The sequence below is a fragment of the Balaenoptera acutorostrata genome, chromosome 5 (genome assembly GCF_949987535.1).
Source record: "Balaenoptera acutorostrata chromosome 5, mBalAcu1.1, whole genome shotgun sequence".
NCBI classification, from domain to species: Eukaryota; Metazoa; Chordata; class Mammalia; order Artiodactyla; family Balaenopteridae; genus Balaenoptera; species Balaenoptera acutorostrata.
Window position 1 is genome coordinate 68,367,082 of NC_080068.1, and position 23,262 is coordinate 68,390,343.

The 23,262-nt window shown below is 41.2% G+C and overlaps 1 protein-coding gene across 3 annotated transcripts in view; it reads right to left on the bottom strand.

Annotated features, from left to right (window-relative positions):
* Nucleotides 1–338: 338 nt before the first annotated feature.
* The window catches only part of KIT (KIT proto-oncogene, receptor tyrosine kinase), an 86,901-nt gene continuing 63,977 nt past the window's right edge, over nt 339–23,262 (bottom strand). For 2 of the 3 annotated variants that reach the window (XM_007168427.2, XM_007168426.3), the window contains exons 8-21: nt 18,384–18,498; nt 16,529–16,710; nt 15,236–15,342; nt 15,015–15,141; nt 14,633–14,737; nt 14,233–14,343; nt 12,528–12,678; nt 10,564–10,655; nt 9,915–10,042; nt 8,717–8,839; nt 4,711–4,822; nt 4,496–4,595; nt 4,041–4,146; nt 339–2,598 (exon numbers count right to left, since the gene is read on the bottom strand). In XM_007168427.2, coding sequence (XP_007168489.2) covers nt 2,470–2,598; nt 4,041–4,146; nt 4,496–4,595; nt 4,711–4,822; nt 8,717–8,839; nt 9,915–10,042; nt 10,564–10,655; nt 12,528–12,678; nt 14,233–14,343; nt 14,633–14,737; nt 15,015–15,141; nt 15,236–15,342; nt 16,529–16,710; nt 18,384–18,498 — 1,688 coding nt within the window. In that variant the 3' untranslated portion in view covers nt 339–2,469. Of the gene's footprint in view, nt 2,599–4,040; nt 4,147–4,495; nt 4,596–4,710; nt 4,823–8,716; nt 8,840–9,914; nt 10,043–10,563; nt 10,656–12,527; nt 12,679–14,232; nt 14,344–14,632; nt 14,738–15,014; nt 15,142–15,235; nt 15,343–16,516; nt 16,711–18,383; nt 18,499–23,262 lie in introns of all 3 variants that reach the window. The other variant, XM_007168424.2, reaches the window with a different exon arrangement.

Consider the following 23,262-nt stretch of genomic DNA (forward strand, 5'->3'; position numbering starts at 1 on the left):
ACATAAAATTGCTGCTAACCAGGATGATCATTTCACATGAATCAACCTAATAATCATCATCGCAATGTGCAGTAATCTCAATGTGTTCTATATTTATTTCTCAATTTAAATGGAGACCTTGGGTTGTAGAGATAAAATGAGAAAATACAGCACATACAAATTCTTAACAGATGTCTGTTGAATCTTTAAGTATATAAATCCTAGCAATCTGGTAGCCTCGCATGTATCTTATGCATACTAGGTACAAACCATTCTAATGCCAGGGTGAATGCACTTTAACACTTTCAAGTTTAATTTCCCTGAGTCTGAAATAATTAAAAATTCCACTTGATTTATATATTTACACTTTTATTAGAATTCTTCAGAACTGTGAACAATTGGACAACATATCAGAGAAAAAACATAGAGAACATCAACATCCTTTAAACTTGCACCGCTTACATATTTACACATAAAGTTACTTACTGTATATATAAAAAATATTTTCAAGGACTCATGGGCTTGGGAATAGTCAAAAGACATTATTGCTACATTTCAATATTTACCAAAAAAAGCCACAAAATAATTTCAAACATTAAGCCACTGCCAAAGAAACATGGGATGTAAAAAAAAAAAAAAATTATAAAAATATAAACTTTCAAGAATATCCAAGACAAAACTCTCAGTGAAGTGCCCCTGAAGTACCTAGACATCTACAATTAACAACCATTTTTCTTACTATAACCAAGGTCAATAGAAACACAAAGGAAATTTTTCAAAGTATGGCAAACAGCGACAACTTCTTACGTGACTACAAAACGCCCCAACCTGTTACCTTTGGAAAGGTGCGAGAGCATAGAACTCCAGTGCAAATGGTTACTTCCAGATAAATGGCCACAGTTCTCTAAATGAAAGCTAAGGGACCTAGGAGGAGAAAACCATGAGGGCAGCATACCTGAATCTCACGAGATAACACACAAACCTTGCCATGTACCTGTGGATCTCTCATAGTTGGGCAGGAAAAAAAAAGGTAAACTCTAAGAGTAATATCCAGGCTACAGCCTAAAGTGTAAAATTTAAATATGTTTCAGTGGGAAAGTAGCATTAATAAGGTCTAAGGAACAGGTAGAGTATGTTGAGTATAAATAACAGAGTGCCTTAAGTGCAGGTGGATTGCAAATAAACAGGTACTTAAGCACTCCACTTCCTATATGCCTCTACGTAAGCTTTTGGTAAGCTTCTCTACACAGCTAGGTGGAGCGAAACAAGAGCTGTGCTGAAGAAAGCCAAGCGACTTCCTGGGTACTGAAGGACCCTCTTGGGCTCAAGGCAAGACTACTCCCAAAATATTTGTCTACAAGCATACACACGCGCGCACACATACACACTTATATAGATACTGGCCCAGTGTCTAGGACATGCCTGCGACGGAGGCTGAATCTAAAGTTTATTTCCGGCTACAGAAGAATCCAACTAAGACAGTACTGCTTTGTCACTTCTGCCGGAGTCATGCAGTAAATCGGTCACTTTTTCAAACGGCATCAAATCCACTGAACACAATGCCATTCTGAAGCTGGTCAGCTTGTTCTGGACAATCTCTAGAGCAAGTTCATCGGCTACAAAGGAGATCTCTGTTAAGATTGTGCTTGGCAATTATGTATTTTCTTTAAAAAAGAAAAAAAAAAAAAGCATTAACTGTTTCCTTCAAACTTGTCTGGCTCTTCAGCTATTCCTACACACAGCAGACTCAAGCCAGAATCGTATCCAGAAACTACACCTTGTGGGTTTCCCCCCTCAAATATGTGAATCTGTACAATTTATAGATGAGTATATACAAAATGCGGGCTGGGGAGGCCTTCTCTCCAATTCAGCTCCCTAATTGTGAACTCTATTTAGAAACCAGGTCAGGAGCACAAAGGCTCTCACCCAGCAGTCTATGCGTGCCTGGAAAGCATTTTTCCACATCCTACGTCTCACTCCCAGCATGAAATACTAGATTTTTTGAGCCCAGATACTCATAGGCTTCTGCCCTTTGAACAACATTCTATTTTCCACATCAAGGGATGAGCTTTCGGCTTCTAATCTTGCTGCATCATCATATCATTACAGATGATTATGAGGAATGAAGGTGACTACTGCCATGTATTCAAATAAACTATCAACTATACTTTTCAGGCAGAAATTGGAGAAGCCCTGGGAAGGACTCAGGGTGTCTATAGCCCATCCCACCCACCCTTTCTCCAAGTCTGAAGTTATTCCATTAACGGGGGCTAGCTTGCTATCGGGAACATATGCAGCTCGATGGTAGCTGATGACAGAAATCATTGGCCACTAAAGTGTGCTCATAAAGACAGGAGTACAGTGGGGTGTCCACTACCCTGGAGTAGGATTTGAGTCGAAGGAAAACAAAATAACCATTATGAAAACCAAAAGAGTGGGGGCCATTCTTGTCGGGGGGTCCCCCCCCAAACCCCAGATGCGCATTCTGCTTCAGACGTCTTCGTGCACAAGCAGAGGCTGCGTGGAGGACGCGCTGCTGCCCACCGAGTTGATCCGCACGGAACGGTCCACCGCGGGGGTCTCCCGATGGGGGCTGCAGTTCGCTAAGTTGGAATAAATCTGAGGAAAACAAGTCCGCAGTTAATACGCCAGTCTCCATAACGAGCACAGCAACAAAGGGGCCCATCTGCGGCCTCAGAATCACAACTTATGAAGACTCCTAAAGCCAGGAGGGTTTACGAGACCTTACAGCCAAGAACCACATCATACTGACCAAAGACAAGCTTTGTTCTAGCCCTCATTTTCCCCCAAGGTCTGATTACCTAAGAAGTGATGGTGCAAAATGTGCTTTTCTTCTGGGACACATCTGGGAAAGAGAACGATCTAACTTTTTTTTTTTTTTTTAAAGAAATTCACATTCTTTTATTTATTTATGACTGTGTTGAGTCTTCGTTTCTGTGCGAGGGCTTTCTCTAGTTGCGGCGAGTGGGGGCCACTCTTCATCGCAGTGCGCGGGCCTCTCACTATCACGGCCTCTCTTGTTGCGGAGCACAGGCTCCAGACGCGCAGGCTCAATAATTGTGGCTCATGGGCCCAGTTGCTCCGTGGCATGTGGGATCTTCCCAGACCAGGGCTCGAACCCATGTCCCCTGCATTGGCAGGCAGATTCTCAACCACTGTGCCACCAGGGAAGCCCTAACTTTTTTAAAAGGTGTATAAATCTCTACAGCCAACTCCAATGCAAAGGCTGATGTCAGTCACTAAGAAATTGGTGGTCCTTCCAGGGGTCTTCCATTGAGAACTAGGCTCTTGGGTGTGAAATGCTGTTTAATTCAAAAATGTGCTTTGACACCTGGAAGAGCAAGCTTCGACCCAAAAGTATCAGTGGTATATGCTGAAGAAAAGACAGCTCCAAACACACAAACCGGAAAAAAAGCAGCTTAAAAAAAATCTGAGTCAAAGTAAGGATCACTCATTCTTCCTTAACAGCCTAAGAAATGATGGATTTGAGTTTTGATTTCCCCCCTCCTCAAATCACTGGGAGGGATCTCCCAACTTCAAACAACTCTTCATTCTCTATGGCTTGTGGCCATGACAGCTATCTGCCACATTCTGGTTATGCTTTCTTGAGCTGAAGGTTTATTTTACTGCAGCAACAAGCTGTCTTTTCTCTGATTTTATTCTAGTGCACATCACCCCAACCCTCCAAAGGCTGAATAGCCTGACACGTGAGGCAGAGCGCATGCCGACCCCATGACCAGCACTTGGGGTGGAAGAGGAAACGTGGCAAATCCTTACGGAAACATCTATGTCCACACTTCTGAGTGCCAAGCCCTCTACTCTTTCACCTCCTCATCTCATAGCCCTTGGCCCAGAATGGGGGGTTGGGCAAAAAAAGAAACTGTTTCCATTGCTTTACTTTCCTACCCAAAGCCCAATTTACAGCCTAAGCCAAGGAGAGAAGGGGTGGGTAGCTTAGTCCTTACCCCCAGAGCCTGAGGAGGAGGACACGCTTGGAACCAAGAGAACGGAGGTCCTATGCCTGGCTAGAGTGTACTCACATGATTGGTGCTCTCTGAAATCTGCTTCTCAATCAGCTGCACAATCTGCTGAAATGTTGGCCTTTTCAGGGGATCAGCATCCCAGCAAGTCTTCATGATGTCATACCTGCAAAACGAGGGCCATTTATCACTCCTCAATGCCCTTAACTGGTCCTCAGGTGTATGGCATGCAGCAATTTCAAAAATAATTCCAGGGCTACGCAACTGGACATAGTGAATGACATGGGCATAAAATAAAACTGTGTCTATGAGATGCTGCCAAAACTTTCTGTATATTTGGTGACAAGAATTACGAAAATCAGCTACAGAAATGACATTTGACCAGGATGTCATAAAGAGGGAACCAAGCGACATTTCAAACTGTGCTCGTGAAAACCCTCAACATCTGAGCTTGTCTTTAAAAAGGAAACTAAAAGGGGAAACGTTATCTGAAGGAAGAATGTCTGGGCCCTTACATTTCCGCAGGTGCGTGCTCAGGGCTGAGCATTCGGAAGCCTTCCTTGATCATCTTGTAGAATTTAGAATCGACTGGCATTCCAGGGTAGGGGCTGCTGCCTGAGGCACAAACAGTTTGCAAATCAGTGTAACAGTAAGCAAGCAGGACGCTGACAACACCTTAAAGAAGATGCTCTGAGTCTGATCAAGGAGCCTTTGGCAAGGCCCGTTTTACCTAAAGAGAACAGCTCCCACAGAAAAATCCCGTAGGACCAGACATCACTTTCAAACGTGTACACGCAGTTGAAAATGCTCTCCGGTGCCATCCACTTCACAGGTAGCCGAGCCTGCAACGGAAGCGTGACAGAGTCGACAACGCTAATCACGAGGCGCAAAAAACGACACGGAACAGAAAATCTTCCTATAAACGTTGCTTCTGCTGAGGGGTGGAGGTGAGAACTCGACGGGCATCTCACGAAGGCCTTCCACCCACATAACCTCAGATGACCCCGACTGCCTCTGAAATAGGCGGATCACAGGTACAGCTTGCCCCTCGAACAACGAGGGTTTGAGCTGCACGGGTCCACTTACACATGAATATTTTTCAATAATAAATGCACCACGGTCTGTGGTGCGTCGAATCCGAGGATGCAGAGGAACCGTGGATACGGAGGGCTGGCTCTAATTTATACTGAGATTCGCCCCTGCATGGTTCAACTGTATACTATCCCCATTTTCAAGATGGGGACGTTGAGTCTGTACAGTGTGGTGGATAGGAGCACAGATGTCACACACACAGATACATGGGTTCTAACCCTGGCTCCACCACTGGCCTTGTGTAACACGGAGGTTAGTTACCACCGAACGTTGTTTACCCTTTTCCCTTAATAGAAACATGGCCTCCCACGGTAAGGACTGCATGACCCAGCTCCTTCCCAGCTGCGCGCAGCCATGTGGCTCAGTTTTGGCCACTAAGGTATGTAAGTGTTGTGTGACAGCTTTAGGAAAACTTCCTTAAAATGAAGCTGGCATGTGCCCTGTGGTCTTTTCCTTCTTGTCTCTTCCTCCATTATCCTGCCTTCTGGATGTGTTAGCTGGCTCTCTCATGGTCATATCACGGACCATGAAGATAAGGGCTACACCAAGGATGGTAAAAAGAAAAAAAAAAAAAAAAAGAAAGGTGGAGGAATTCGCTCCCCTAGTACATCATGGAACCTCCATACCAGGCCCGGCCTGCTACTCCTATACTTGTTTTATTTTTTTTGGGGTGTTCTGTCATATGCAACCAAAACTATCCCTTACTAATACAGTGGGAAAGTCACTTATGCATCTATAATTAAGCCTCGGGATATTCTTCTGTAAAGCAAAAATACTACTTCAAATTCCATGAGTTGTCTTGTGGGTTAAATGAGATAATATGGGTACCAGTGCTTAGCCGGGTACTGCTGACTCACTAGTGTCTGAAAAATTGCCCTGTACAAGCAAGCACGTGATAGAGAGTAGCAGATATGCTGACTATGACTATTCCAAGGTGGTGAGTGGCAGATTCGGGGTTTAAATTCAATGGCCGAACTTCACATCCTGAACTCCTCCCGCTAACCTCGAGCCAAACTTTCTGTGACTATTCCTCTTAGAGACATTGCTGGATTCCTGGATCTTAATTTACCATAAAAAGGTAAATCAATCCTTCGCTGAATCCATTTAGGAATTGAAAACTGGGAAGACAATTTTTTCTGGTCTTAAAGTTATTTTAGTCAGTAGGAAAAAAAAAAAATGCTTTCCAGTATCCCCTCCCAGATTTTGTGCTAAAGCTCTTATAGAGGCCCTTAACCTGAGATTTACAAGGTGTCTTGAATTCAGGGGCTTGTGAACTTGGAAGGGAAAAAATTACATTCTTGTGTTCACTAACTAAAGTTGAGCATTTCCTTAAATTATGAATGCAGGCAATAAAGCACCAGGTCTTAGCAGTGCCTGTGACTTTGTCACCAACAGTAACATAGATACCGTCATATTACAGTTTTATATTCATCACTTAGAAATTACAGTAGTTCTTAGACCCACAGTTAGAACATGTTATTCTGTGTAACAAAGAAGCACGTGTAATGAATATCACAGAGGTACTTTTTAATATTTTAATAACTTCATTTACATTTAACGGCTTTTCTCAGTATCCTATGTATTTTATGCATTTAAAACAGTGTTCTGGGGCTTCCCTGGTGGCGCAGTGGTTGAGAATCTGCCTGCTAATGCAGGGGACACGGGTTCGAGCCCTGGTCTGGGAAGATCCCACATGCCACGGAGCAGCTGGGCCCGTGAGCCACAATTGCTGAGCCTGCGCGTCTGGAGCCTGTGCCCCGCAACGGGAGGGGCCGCGATGGAGAGAGGCCCGCGCACCGCGATGAAGGGCGGTCCCCGCACCGCAATGAAGAGTGGTCCCCGCTTGCCGCAACTGGAGAAAGCCCTCGCACGAACCGAGGACCCAACACAGCAAAAATAAAAATAAATAAATAAAGGATAGTCTTCTAATTTAAAAAAAAAAAAAAAAGTCCGTCTTCATAAGATTCTTTTTAAAAAAAAAAAAAATAAATAAAATAAAATAAAATAAAACAGTGTTCTGACAAGGGATCCACAGGTGTCACTGGACTATGATAGGGGCCACAGCACAAAAACAACCAAGAACGCGTGTGAAGAACTTTCAGAGAAACTGAGACAACGAGGAGGTCTCAAATGACTGTGATGTAAATTTGGGGCCAATAACATGTTGCGTGAGTTTCCCTGCTTTTAATTTTGTCCCATTAGGTCTCCTTACCCAGTAGGCTGGTGAAGAGTGATATCTGTGACTGGTTAGTTGAACTGGCTTAGCTGGAGTCCACAATCTGAAGCCTGGTGGGACCAAAGCACCTGACCCATCCTTGTTAATTCCAACTAAGGTCACTAGCCAAGAACGGGCTATTGAGAAGCTGCAGCATTACCACTGTTATGATTATTTAGATTCCAAATAAGACATCTAGCCAGAATAATAAGTGCCTCATGTAAGTATTAGCCACAGTGTGCCTGGCACTATTCTAAACACCCTATTATGTATATTAACTCATTTAATCCTCACAACAACTTTATGAGGCAGGTGACAGTATTATTACCAAAAGGAGAAAAACCAAGGTTCAGAGGTGCTGGGGTAATCCTTGCCAAATATTACACAGCCACTAAATGATAGAACCAGGTTCGAACTCAGCAAGACTGGGTCCAGAACCCAGTAGCCTTTTGTCAATACTCAAAGGCCTGGATAGAAAACCACCTTTCATTCTTCCTTCCAATAGTGTACCAGGACGGAGAGGACTTGGTGTTATTAACACTCGTAGCCTTAGCGAGTTACTAGAAACTCATGCTATCATCAGGAAGTAAATCCAGGAACGTTTCTGCAAAAAAACAAGTCTAATATAGCCCACCCACAGAGATGCCATAGTGATGGAGAAGGAAATATTACATCATCATAAGGCACACAAGAGCTACCTCCAGGAATAGCTCTGGACTATAGGTATGGGCCTGGGAAAACAGATGTAGAATATATGTTCAAGACTATTGGCTTCCCATACTAATGGGATATTCCTCTAGAAATCATAGACTCTAGTTTCAGCCTCTACTGACCTGTGTCATCTCAGACAAATTTCACTAAAATACACTGTGTTTTTAGTTTCTCCAACTTTTAAAATGTGAAGACTTGCATTCTAATGCCAAGGGTTTGTCCTGACAATACAATGAAAATTGGCAATGAAAGCACTTTGAAATAAAATCACTATGTTCCGTAAGCCAATTATTCCTTATGAATGTCTTTAATAAGCTCTCTTGATTGTAAGATTCAACATTCTATATACCTAACTCTGAACATTATGTTAGACTTAACATTATCTTTTTCACATAGCATGTCAATCTCAAAATAAAATTCTCCTGCTGTGACCTTCAGGTCCACATTTGTTTCACTTGAACAAAATCAAGTTCATTGCTATTCTCAGGCTATAATGAAAATTAAGGCTATTTCTGTTTCCTTCACATGCTCCATAATTACACAATTAGAATTAGGATTTCTATTATTGGAATTTTGCTAAAGTACACTTAATTTGACTGCTAAAATGCAGGGTACCGCAAAGGTAGGATTTGCATTATGAAAATCATAAAAAGCAATACTTAAGAAAACTTGAAACAAAACTCCTTCACTGGACTGTCAAGAGAGAGTGGGTACTCACGTTTCCTTTGACCACATAATTAGAATCATTCTTGATGTCTCTGGCTAGACCAAAATCACAAATCTTTGTGATTCGACCATGAGTAAGGAGGATATTTCTGGCTGCCAGGTCTCTATGAATACACTATTAGGAGAGTGGGAGACAAAAGAAAACCATTTACATTTATTTTAAACTTTTAAAGAGTGAGAGCTATGTTTAATACTAGAATGCTGCTTATGTCATACAGTGCCAATACTTTTGCTTTACGTTTAAACTATTCAGTGCACCAAAAATAAATATCTAGATTACACTTTGAATGATGTTCAAATTTGTGTTTCACATTGTTAGGACCTTAATTACTATAATCATTTTCAAAACCAACTTGAATAAATGCTTCTTTTTTTCCTTAGGACTACTTTCATTCATAGGAAAATACATTATAAATAGTCGCATCATTTTTTTAAACGGAAAACTCATTTTACATGCTTCTCTTTGAATGTCCTTTTAAAGAGTTTCTAAAATGTCTACAACTTCAATTTGATACCTCCTAAGGACAAAGGGAAGAGGCTCTTTATTTCAGCCATCCTATATCCTCTTTTAGTTTGGTAATTGTTTGGAAATGTCACCAATGATACTTAAGGGTAGGTTCTGTAACCTCATTCTATTCTGCGTGTCCCACTTCCTAAGGAATTCCTCTCACCCTTCCAGAGAAAATGTTCCTTGTTTTGGTTCCATCATTCTCTTCCCACCCCCAACCTTCTGATCAAATGTTTATTGCTCTCTCTTGATTCCTTACTCCCCTGCACTTTGTAAACCATATGTGCAATATTTGAGGTCTAACTTCAAAAAGACCCAAGTATATGCTTCACCGAGCACTGCAACTACATGAGTTACCCCCTCCTTTGGCTGATACAATAATTATCTCTTTATTTTCTAAGAGCAGCTCCTATATCCTAAAAGCCAAGTTTTAAATGAATTCATTGCATATAAAAAAAATATATTCATAGAAAGCTCATTTAGACAGGCTTGCACTTTAAAGCTTATAAATGAGAACATGAATTCTGAAGAGACAGCAGTTAGAACGTGAAGAAACTGTATTTCCTCTGCTTTTGGTTACCACATTTCAAATGACACTCTGCCTTCTAACTATGGCTCTAAAATGCCCCTTGGGGGCCATGGGGGCAAGGAGAGGACTCTTCTGAGAATCACCCCCACTTACATTCTTTGAGGCAAGGAATGCCATGCCCTTTGCCACCTGGTAAGAAAAGCTCAACAAGTCCTCCAGGTCTAGGGCCAATTCATCATCTTCCATGATGGCAGGAGTCATGTCTCTTTCTATGTATGAACCTGTTAGGAGGAGAAGGGATTTTCCTAGCAATTAAAACCTTCAAGATAAGGAGAGTAAAAGACAGTGACAACAATACCTCCAAGGGCTGGTAATCAAGGAACTGATGTGAACTTGCAGGCAAATCACCTCCCCAGTGTTAAGGACAGGTAGGTACTGAATCACAAAGCTAATATTCCCAATCCTGGGCTAAGTTACTAAATCTTCAGGGAAGAAGAACAGTGGATGAATACAAAAGTCTCATATTTTTTATATGCAAAATATGTTATGTATGTGATATATTTTGATATGCATGTTATCATATATGCAGTAAGATGCTCAGATACAATAACACATGCCCTGACCCCAAATATCCACTTGCAACCCTTAACTGCCATTGACCACTGGCATTGCCACTGGATCCTATGGCAATGGATCCTATCCTCAAGGAAAACCGGTCACTACAGGAATGGTGTTAGATTCCACAGTGGTATGAGAAACCCTCTGTCAATGAAGTTGTTTTTATTGCTTGATAGGTACCCACCTATTCTTGCAGATCTCCTTTTGTCTGCCTTGGTTGGTACAACATAAGAAACTCCGGGTTTCATGTCCATGTACTCATTAGTACTATCACCGCTGGGAGAGATGAAACATCCATCAAATCATGATTAAATAAAATGGGAAATGGGGGAGCACACAGGGCCAGGCTCTATCTCCCCATCCCTTTTTGAACATAAGAGGCTGCTTTTATTTAAAGAAAGCGTTGCCAAGTTTCAATGAGGAAAATCTTGTTCAGTAAGATATGAGTTTTTAATATTCAACATTCGGGTCCAATCCCCAGGAATTAGATGGCCTTTTTTGTGTTCAACTGTAGATGGAACTCAGGTCAGAAATTTCCCATCTCTTGACACCAGGGATTTAATGAGAAGCAGAGAACCAAAACCATTATCCCACATTACTTCAAACTCTCTAAATTAGCCTCAAGAGAGACAAGATGAAAGAGACAAAGAACCAGAGCTTCTGAGATGTGTTATTAGTGGGGGAAGACAGAGATCGCTAACATACAGCAACTGATGGAAGAAGGTTTAAAAAAACCAAGTTTGGTTCAGATAAACACCAATAATTTGGATGATTTTCTGAACCATCTGGACCTCTTGAATCTGCAACATTTGGCTGGAGAGTCTTCAAGATTTCTAGTACTTCCTGCTTCTGATTAGCATAGAAACACCATGACAACAATCTCCTTCAGAGTGTGCTGGTGGTTCCAATCCCATATGGGATCCCAAAGCACAAAAAACACAAACAGGACTGAACAATTTAGGCCATTACTTCAGAAAGTTAAAAAATATATAGGGGGCCAAGGTTTTAGAAAAAAGGCAAAGTGGCTCATTTATTCATATAAAGAGGATGTGCGCTACAGAAACTAACAAAAGATGGTTTGGTTTATACTGTATTTTACTTCCACTTGTCACTACTCAAAGTTTACAGGATTGAAAAAAGAATTAAAAAGCTTCACCAAGGATTTAAAACTTTAGCCAGAGGTATAGAAAAACACTTTAGGAGGCAACCGCCTATCAACAATATTTACCAAGGTCTCCTTGAGGGCCTGGGGTTAAGTTTAGGAGACAAGTCTTGCCTTCTCAAAATGTAGGGGATATAGTAAATAAAAAGGAAAGAGGGAAACCCACCCCACAACTGCAGAAATATAAAGTATAAGGGATTGGGCATGATTACTATGATTTCTGTTGGGCAGGGTGAATCTAGGAAATCTGAAATGGCGGATCTTAACAACACTTGGAAAGAAAAGGCAAGACATGGCACAGAATTCTATTCTGGTTGTAAACTACACCAATTCTCCTTAAAGGAACTTGAAGCCCTTGACACATCATTCAAATTCGGAATCGTGTCAAGGATGAAAGAGATGAAAATAAGGCACACAATTTTTTTAAATGTGCTGGAGTAGTTGTGTCTTTTGAGGGCATGAGTTAAGAAAAGAAAGCGTAAGGTATACAGAAATAATTCAGAGGTAGATGGTGAGAAACCTATGTGCAGAGAGCTGTCTGGAGCTCTTTGCCATTCTGTTAAAGGTTTTAAAGGAATTCACTGTGACAACTTGGCAGCCTTTCCCACTTTCCCTATAAACAGTGTCTCACTGTAAAGATGCATATAGTACCCGACTCAACAGTATAAAGAGAATGACACACAAGAACAGAACGATGATAACAGAAATAGGTACAGAATTCATTCAGTTGAATAGAACTAAAGCTTAGAAAAACACTAAAGATGCATTTTTAAGAATCAACAAAAATTTAAGTTCAACACTATTTGAATCTTTAAAAACACTTTTTGAACTTTCTAAACCGTTAATCACATTTAAATGATTTAATAATTCTGATTTTGTACCTCAAAGTACCTCAGGTTCACTTTTTTAAAGAATCAACCTTGATTGTAAACCCTCGTGACTCCATGAACTGCCTGTCAACAGCTATTTATGTAAATCAGTCTTACCAGGAAGACTCCTTTGAATGGAGAAGGTTTTTATAAAGTGCCGCTTCTGCATGATCTTCCTGCTTTGAGCAAATAAATGAATCACGCTTTCTTCTCAAAAAATTCAGAAGATCACCATAGCAACAATATTCTGTAATGACCAGGGTGGGCCCTACGAGCATTTAAGAAAAGGTTAGAAAAAGGTGAGATATACAGACCATCCAGCCTCCCATAAAAATACCCAAGGGTGATCATGGCCATTCACACTCAGGTTCAAGGCTAAGCCTACTTAGTACAAGTACAATCCTATCTATTAACACTGCTTAGCAAAAAGCAGCAGAGTAACCTTTTTGCCTGAATTTCTAAGTGATTAGGGGCCAGGCATGACTGCTGGTTTTAGACAGGAGTTATAGCTTTCACCGTTATATTATTATCAAGCTTCCTATATGAATCCTTTGATTCATTTCTGTTTACAATGGGGGTTTCATGCCTCTTGGTAATGTTATTATGGAAATGATGATGAGTACACAAAAAAACTGTGGCATAATAGGAAAACCAACCACCAGAACCACCAGCTGAGACTGGGAGGTGGGGGAAACCCTGGAATGACGGGGCATCACCTGAGTTCCAGGGCCTACCTGTCGAACTTTTTTTTTTTTTTTTTTTTTTTTTTGGTGATGTGAACGCCTAAAAAACTGTAGCCCTGAAGTTAACAGGCAACTAATTAACTCGGGCAGAAATCTCTCAGGAACAATTCGTGATGTGGTGAAGCAACATTTATGGCAGCTGTTTTAAGAAATTATATAAACCTGTCAACTTGACAGTGGATCTCTCCAGACCTTGAGGAATGGCTCATTTTACACATCTTTGTTCCTTTTGACCAAAATGCCTTCTGGCAACATCACAGAAAGCCTTGATGAGAGGACTAATGACTTGCTTCCGAATTGGAAATTTCTTTTTCATAGAAGTGAAGTGTTTGCTCATTTGGTGTATATTTGAGGGCTGGAAGGCTTAGAGGCCTATTTTTAATGATGGTATGTACATGAACATTAACACTTTAGTGGCTAAATGTCATCCAGCAAAATATAAAAGCTTACAAGGTAAAAGAAAAGCTTTCTGGAGGAGATGAGACATTCTCGAGATATTCAAGAGGTCAATGTCAGTGAGACAGGCATGACTGTAACTAGGGTATGTCCTGGGCTGTTCCGCCCCATGATGATAAAACCTGAAATACACATTCTTAAGAACAATAGCTTGGGCGGTGGGGTGCAGGAATCCAGCAAGAGGTTAGCTGCCTGGGTCAAAATCTTGCAAGGAGCTTATAATCAAGCATTGTCAAAAATCATATCAGAATCTCCCATCTTTTGATAATTTGACCCATAACAAGAGTCAGGTTGGGGCTTCCCTGGTGGCGCAGTGGTTGAGAATCTGCCTGCTAATGCAGGGGACACGGGTTCGAGCCCTGGTCTGGGAAGATCCCACATGCCGCGGAGCAACTAGGCCCATGAGCCACAACTACTGAGCCTGCGTGTCTGGAGCCTGTGCTCCGCAACAAGAGAGGCCGCGATAGTGAGAGGCCCGCACACCGCAATGAAGAGTGGCCCCCGCTTGCCGCAAATAGAGAAAGCCCTCGCACAGAAACGAAGACCCAACACAGCCAAAAATAAATAAATTAATTAATTAAAAAAATAAAAAATAAAAAGAATCAGGTTGGCCATGGCCTTACCTCCAATGGTGCATGCTCCAAGAAGATTCACAATATTCACATGATTACCGAGGTAGCTTAAGACTTTGAGTTCAGACATTAGGGCTTCTCGTTCCGTTAAATGGGCACTTGCTAAAATTAGAAACATCTTATTTTAGCAAATAACAAATCTGGGGGGGGGGCTTGGGATGAACTGGGAGATTGGGATTAACACATATACAGTAATATGTATAAAATAGATAACTAATGAGAACCTGCTGTATAGCACAGGGAATTCTACTTCTCTTCGCCATACAGTAGAAACTAACGCAACACTGTACAACAACTATATCCTCCCCCCAAAAAAACAAAAAACAAAGCCAAAAAAGGACAAATCTGGGACACTGACGGTTAGCACGCACAGTAGTTTGCAGGAACTTACGTTTGAGCATCTTCACAGCAACAGTCATGGCCGCATCTGACTTAATTAGGCCGTATGCAGTGGCCTCAACAACTTTCCCGAAGGCGCCGGCACCCAAGGTTTTCCCTATAGAAAGGAAGACAAGGAAGTAAGTGGCAACGGTGTGGTGGGACTGAAGGACTATTTGTGTCATTTCAAAACCAACAAAGGATTTGCGACAAATTTGTCTAGATATACTTCCTTAAAGTGTGCTTGATGCCAAATCTGTCAAAGGTGGTGAAATCTCACAAAAAACACTTATTGTTTCAGGTGAAATAAAACAAAGGAAGCTACTGGGGTTCCCTAAAGTCACTGTTATGTGTACACAAAAAGGTTACGTGGAAAGCCCCTGTTGCATACTGACCAAAACTCAGCCTGTTTCTGGGAAACTCCCATTTGTGATCATAAGGAAGTTGCGTTGGGTCTATGTAAACATAATTGTTTCCATTTATCTCCTCAACAACCTTCCACTGTACTTCATACATGGGTTTCTGGTGGAGGGAGAAAGGGAAAGAGGCATCATCTTCTAATGGTTAATGGTTCAGCCATTACAGCGTTCAAGGCAGAGAACAAATAAATGGTTACCTGCAAATATTTGTATGTAAGAATCATCACGATGATACACATCATACCAGCTGCGATCACAAAACCAATCAGCAAAGGCGTGAACAGGGTATGCGCATGGATTTGTTCTAAAATGAAGGAGGAACGTGGAATCACAACCTGTTAGTGGGGTCGGATCTTCACCACGACCACCTTGCCCCCAACTCACCCACCTCCCACCTTACTGCCCATCACGGCAGAAGTCAAACCAGTTGCATCTGAGCTCCTTGCCCTGATTATTATCTTATTCTTGTTATTCAAAGCAATCTTTTAAAATAACAGCTTTAAACCAGAGGACTGTGGAAAAGAGGTTGCAATTTCCATAGCACAAGAATAACGTTACACTGTCAGTGAAAAGCAACATCTCAATGAACTTTGCACTTCAAATTCCTGCCTTGAACTTTAAGGTGTTTCCTTTATGGATATTTTATAGTTTCTTCTTTATGTTTTCCTGATTTTCCAAATTTTCTACATTGCACATTGAGTTTCTTTCACAACCGAGAAAAACACTTTTAAAGTGTTCTTTTCATTGCACTACCTGAAAAAAAACCTATGATAAAGAACAATGTAAGATTCTTCCCCTCGTTACTCAAAAACTGAACAAACACCACTTTCTGGCACTTGTCTTTGCCAACTCAAGAAACAAAAACCGAGCCCTAACAATGTAGGTGTCTAGTTCCTTTGTCTTTGACTTCATACCAATTCATCAATTCATCCACATGGATCATTCAACTTATGTTAGGAGAGCTAGTCACTCATGAATCAAATTTTAAAGATGGTAAAGAAATAAGCTCACTAACATGATTTCATAAAAGGTAATGTTAACTTTCTGATATGGTGTATGGCAATCTGTTAAAATAACTGATTTTAAGTCACAACTTAAATAATTTTTAATTGAATTTAAATCTTTAAATTGCCCTACTTCTGTTTGTTTGGATATAAAGTAAGTCTACTTCTCCTATTTTCTTTCTCTACCCCTTTCTAATGGAAACCGTTGGAAATACACAATTAATTTTATATTGATACATATGCACACACAAACATACGTGCACACACACATAAAATATATAGTACATGGTTACTGCACACATTTTATTAACAAACTAGCACAGAATGAAACTGAGTAAGTTTGATGACAATCAAATGTGCAATGTGACTATTACCAGAAATGACATGGCCAGTGATGGAATGGACTTAAAATCATGATTGACATGGCAGGCAGAGCTTAAACGTCCCCTTAAATTGGATTAAAAAGAAATATACCTTTGCTGTTACCTTTAAATGCAAAGTTAAAATAGGCAGAACTCTTGCCCACATCGTTGTAAGCCCTGCACTCCACCGTGCCATTGTGCTTAAAGGCGCTGTCATCAATGGAGCTGTAAACCACTAGTTTTCCAAACGGTGACACAGATGAGTTTTGGATCTGCACATCCACTGGCCCAACGGGGACAGAACATCTAGCGGGGAAAAAACAGCAGTGCAGACTTACTCTAGGAAAAAGAATCAATCGATCAAACACATTGGATGTGGCATACTTTTAAAACTAAGTCAGAGGTTTGTAATCAGACATTTCCTTTTACAACTGAAGAGTGTGATGACGGATGAGCACGCCTGTGGCACTGTGAGCAAGAAAAGCGCTTGGAAAAGAAGAAAGAGGTTTCAGAGTGAGAAGTGGGTTCGAAATCTGGACTCAAACAGATTCTATTCTATTCTGCTGACTTCCGACTAGTACTTAAACTCTCCAAGACTCAGTTCCTACAGCCGTAAACTTGGGGTGGTAATACCCATCTTGGAGGGTTATCGAAAGGATCAGAGATGAATTCAATAAGACGGTTGGTTCATATCCTGGCACACAGTGGCCTTTTATAAATAAATGGTGAAAGAACGTATGAAGGATTGAAAAGGAAGAGCGTGGAGGAGGAAAGCAGTCAAGTCTATGAGGATAAAGACAGGGTCAGCCGCCAAACGCCAGAAGTGAGGACCCTACCGGCTCGAGGTTCCATGGAGGGAGACAGAGATCGTGCCGCTGGGCTGGACTCCAGGTGGCAAAGACTCAGATGACCCTATTTTAAATTATCCCCCCCATATGCCTAGCAATTTTCTATTCCCTTACCTTGCTCTTTACTTTCCCCCTTGGCACTTAACACCTGCATACGGTAGTTATTTATTTCATCTTCTGTCCATCTCTGCCCATTAGAATATAAACTCACAAATGGGACTCAGGTGTTTTGTTCACTAGACCCATGTCTGGCCTAGAGGTGGCACTCCATAAATATTTGCTCAACAGATGTCTAAAACTACTGTGGTTTCCTCCCCTGTGGGCATACTTCCCAGGGGTCTTGAACCCCCTATTACTCCCCAAAGAAATCACTCCACTAAAACTCAGCTGAGAACAACAATCCTATGTAACCTCTTCCAACTTGGTGTTGATAAAAAAGGTCTATTCTGTGAAAAATGAAATTTCTATTATTATCCTGACTATTCGATTGTGACGTTACACTGGTCCGAGTGTAAAATAGCATTTGATGGATAAAAACAGCAACGCTGACCCCATTTTCATCTTCAGGTAATGTGAAAGGACAACTTAAGGTTTAAGTGTGGATTGTGAGGGAGAGGAAGTTCAATGCCAGATGTGCTCTGCTCAGGGCCTGGGCACCTCAATCAAGGAGAAAACCTTTTTAAAACACATAGCTCCCAAACGCCGTATGTATGTGGTAATTGTGCGATCATTACTTTTTGGTAACTTGGCAATTAACTTCCGAGGTAATTTTTTTCATGATAACTACAGCCACATTTCCCACACATATTACCTCCTGTGTATAGATTGGAAATCTAATTACTCTGTCCTGGAAAATTGCTTTATCTACCTGCAGGGTGGAAATTGCATGATAAATCCAAGAAGATAACCACCAAAATAGAGAAGTCATTCGGTAATCATGTTTCAGCAAACAAAATTCATGTCTACCAAGAAAACTATAGCAATTATGCCCTTTAAAAAGCCACATGGATAGAAAAAAATTAATCAAAACAAAGTTTGGTTTTTTTAAAATCTGAAAACATCTTTGAAATTCAAGTGAACTGCAGTCCTTCCCTTATGCATGTTAAGTAGTACCCAAAATAATCATCTCACCTCTGCTCGGTTCCCGGACAAAAATACCAATCGATGGTGGGCTCTGGGAATCCTGCTGCTACACACTGCAGCATGCCATTCATGAGCCTGTCACGAGTCAGGATTTCTGGCTTTGCTGCAGGAAGAGACAAGTGGCCTTATGTCAGACTGCTGGAAAACCTCACCAACGCTCACTCCACTCTTTCTGAATCCTCAAAAAACTTTCTCGAGGCCGAAGGGGACCCTGAAGAACATGTTGTTCAAAGGGGAGAATCTGAACCAGTGAGTGGAAGGCACAGGGAAGGCAGATGTGAGGGTCTGACCAAGAAAGGCTTTCCCGGTTAGAGCTGCCCAGACCTCGTGTGGACTGTCCATCCTGCGGATGCCGGGGTCTCTGAGATCTCCCTGTCCCGGGGATGGCTGAGGTCGCAGGACCACAGGGCAGGGTTTCTGTGTCCAGTGAGGGGGAACCTGAAAGACGGCTTCTAATCAGGATTCCAGGATTCCCAACTATCTTAAAGGTAGAAATCCGGTTTAAAGGTTTCCGGCCATCAGGATTTCAAATTATTGAAACTTTCATAGGAATTTCAAGTTATTGCAGGAACTAGCATAGAAGAAATTAGGAGGAGCTACAGGAAAAGAGAAGTACCCCCTCCCCTCAGAAATTTCCCCTTTTTTTCGGGCGGGGGTGTGGAAGGGGTAGTGCAGATAAGGAGCTAAATCACCCTTTTACAGAGAAGCCAAAATGTTAAGACGGGCTTTTAACTTCAAACTTTTATCTCAAATACAAAACAGGAACAGAAAATGAGAAGAGGAAACCAGCTCAAGAGTTTTATTTATACATATGTCTAAACCTGAGTATAATCACTGAAAAAGTAAACTGTATCAGCAGGAATGCTCTAATTTGACATTTCTGTGTAACTATAATAATCAACTGATGTTCAATCAAGGGTGCCCTAAAGCACTGCAAATTCTTGAGATTATTTCTAAAGGGAACGGAAGATGAATTTACATACAGTTGTTCTACTGGTAATATATGTGAAGGATTCTAACCCTTTGAGAATGAGTAAGCTCCACCGTAAGCACCTGATGGGCAGGGATGGTGATGGGCTCATCCTGCATCCCTGGTACAGCATCGCGTGTGCCGACGCCAAGCATGAGCACAGAGCCACAGGCGGCCGCGTGCGGCAGACAGACCTGCACCCCAGCTCCGACACTTAGAGATTCTCTGCCTTCCACCAAGTCTCCTCGGGTGTCCAATGGGAATAACCAGAGTACCTATTTCATAGGGATGCTGTGACAACTAAATGAGATGGCGCACAAAAAGAACCAAGAATGATTCACAGAGACGAAACAATAAATGTATTAATTACTAATTTATTAGTTATTCATTTATTCAGTTATTCTCTTCTATTCAGAGTACTCACCCTCCTTGGTTAATCAAGTTTGCTACCAATTAGGTTAACTGTATTTGCCACTCTAAATATTCTCTTCAATATCTAAAAACTGCTTCAAGATAGCACGATGACATGTGTGTGTTTTAACCCGATGCATTGGGAATTTGACATTGATTATGTTGCAACTGACAGGAAAAATATACGTGGTCAGAGGAAAAGACTGACAGATCAGAAGCTTATTTCCTCGAAGGAAGGAAATAAGCTGAGAAATGACATGTTTGTAGAACAACCTCTCAGCACCTCACCTCCTTGCAGGCAAATGGCCTGGCAGGGATCAAGAGTGTCTGCATGCATGGTACACCCACCTGTCATTCAACCTGCTGATGCGCAGGCCATTTGGCTAATACACACAAAAGAGCAACACTCCAAAAGCAGTCTCAAGGTAGGGGCATCCTTGAGAGTTTGGATCCACTGCCAGCTTTCACAAATAGAGCAAGAAGACAAGCCATCGTCTTGCGAAAGCATCCATCTGGCAAGTTTCATTTAATTATCATGGGCAACTGTGTGATCAGGCTGGAAAGTAGGACGTAACACAGAAAGCAGTGGAACTTTAGGAGAATGCTATTTGCTGAAGACTGCAGGCACCGTACGGCAGGTCTCTCTGGACTCAATTCAAGTGTCACCTTCTTTTCCAAGCCATCCTCAACTCTCCAAAGCCAAGTTGGATAGTCTCGCCTCCCTACACCTGAAGCCCTTTAGAGCACCTGACGTGCTTACACGATATCCTGGTGTGCCTCCTCTGTCAGACTGTATGTTCTCAAGGGCAAGGACCACGTCTCACTGACTGTACCTCTGACTCCTAGCAGAGTCTGACCTATGGCAGACATACAGGAAGAGCTGTTGAATGATTAAGTCCCCCCAGAGGAACAAGCCCCTCATATTCCAAAGGAATTCAATTAGAGTCACAAAAAGGGACCTGGAAGAACAGCCTAATGGTGATTTTCCTGTGTAGGGGCAGGATTTACACTATTTTTGCAATAGTGGGCCATGACATAAGAAATCCACACATATCCCTGGCTATGTGATTTTTTTTTGCATACTGAGATTAATGATGAGAGGGGAAGGTCTACACATAGACAGTAAAGATAACTGGATAGGACTCAAATGGGAATCAAGTTCATAAGACAGATCTCCTCATACCAACCTTCCTTTTGTCATTCAGTCTTCCTAACGCTACATGATGGACTTTTAGTGGAATTAAATATTACTCAGCATGGGGGAAAGGGCTGAAAGGATGTCTCATGATGTTCACAGTGGTTATCTCTGAGTAGCAGGGTTATGGATAGTTTCTATTTCATTCTTTTGACTTAGTTTCTAATTTTTTTTCTTTTTTACAGTGAACACATAGTTAATAACAAACCTATAAGACATTTTTTAATTAAAAAAATTGGAACAGCTGAAAATTACATAATCCATTGCATTTAGCTTTGGTTACAAGTGCTCTGAGATCCAAGCCTTCCAGCATGACACCTGGTAGCAGTTATACAACGGCCAGGGCTGGCAAAAGGTACGGTCTGGCTGACCTACTTGTTCCTGTGTGCTGGTTAATTAGGCAGATTTTTAAGCTATTATCCCAACCTAACCTAAGGCTAATAGAGCAGCTTTTGTCCTGTTGGACCTTAGGCTGGCAAACCAAGCTCAGAGGGCTCCTCAAACTTCAGTGTGCATTTGAAGCATGAGGAGACGAGGTTAAAATGCACATTCCCGGGCCCCACCTCCAGAGATTTAATAAGTTGAGCATCTGACCCAGCAAAGGGCTTTTTTAGAGAATCTTCAAGGGACCCTATCAGGGCCGGGACTAGAGTGAGGCAAGAAAAGCACCTAAGGCGAGGAATTTAAGAAGGTTCTCACCCTCTAGGTCTTGCAAATACAGGTTGGCACCCTGAGTGAGCACCTCCTTAAATTTGGCAACCTAGGCATCTCTCCTGCCTCATCCTAATTCCAGCCCTGTCCCTAATGTTGGGGACAAGAGACCTCATTCTGAAAAGGCTAAATTACATGAGTACAGTTTGGGCTGTACATGGCAAGTTGCCCTACAAAAAAATGTTTAATGCATAAAGAATGAGCTAGGTATAATTCTGATTCCTAAAAATGAAAATCTGGGCTCATCTGCATTTTGTAAGTGCCTCAACACACCGTCTAAGGCATTAAATATACATTTTGCTTTTAAAGACACATAACTCCCTGCAATTCTCCAGGTTAAATCTGAGCTGTGTTTTCTTAGATATTCTGCAATCAGCAGTATACCAAATGACACATTCCTTAATTCCTCCCAAGTTGGAGGTTTAGATAAGCCTAAGAGGTATATAAGCTATGTATTTCCCGTGGAGATAAAAATTAGCCTTGTCTCCTTTCAAAGCATTGTGGACCTCAGTCATCTGGCGTCTCCAACAACACTGATCAGCTCGTAGGCAGATTTCAGAGTGCTTATAACTCTTCTGAGAATTTACTGCTCACACAATTAAAAATCCCAACCATTTGCTGACTTACCCCACAGATATGTGATCTTACAAAATATTCCTTTTCACCAATGTCATGTCCATACGGAAGGCAAGAACAAATCGAATTTTAAAGAACACAGCACAGATAACAAGAGGTGGGGTGGGGGGGTGGGAAGCACTGAGTATAGTTCTTGGCTCAACTTAACTACCTCCACCAACTCCCGCTACAAATGCGCATCTGCCCACACTCTCTAATCAGCAAAGAACACAGACTTAAGTGTCCATACAACAAAAGACAAAATGAAGAGGGATCTTACAGTTGAGTATGTTTTCACAATTGTAGGTCCCATGATATTTAATGGCAATACAGCAATGCTTGGTAGCAATTTGTCACTCTCCTGGTTTGGCTCTGAGTCAAATCTACATTCCTGCCATAATATCGTTATAATAAAGGAATTTAAATCAACTAAAATAGAAGTATTAAAGAAACTCAGGTTAACTTTTACTTATAAAAGGAATATCATACTTTTTTAATACTTAAAAAAAAAATCCCCAGAACAGATATTTTGAAAATACATTTTGGATACAAACTATTATATATAAAATGGATAAACAACAAGGTCCTATAAGGGAACTATATTCAATATCCTGTAATAAACCATAATGGAAAAGAATACGAAGAAGAATATACGTACTATATATGTATGCACAACTCACTCACTTTGCTGTACACCAGAAACACAACATTGTAAATCAATTATACTTCAATAAAAAAAAAAATTAAAGAAAATACATTTTGTTTTATACATTCTTAAAGATATCCAGCAACTGGCGTATGGGTACTTTAATAGAAATTTGTTTAACAAACGAAACAAAACTTCAACTATAGTGTCCTACATCCAGTTCTGTTTAGCAGAGTGTCTATCATTTAAAAAAAAAAAAATCATTCTCCTACTGAAGTGATGTCCTAAATGAAAGGTATGCAAACTTTTAATGTAAAAG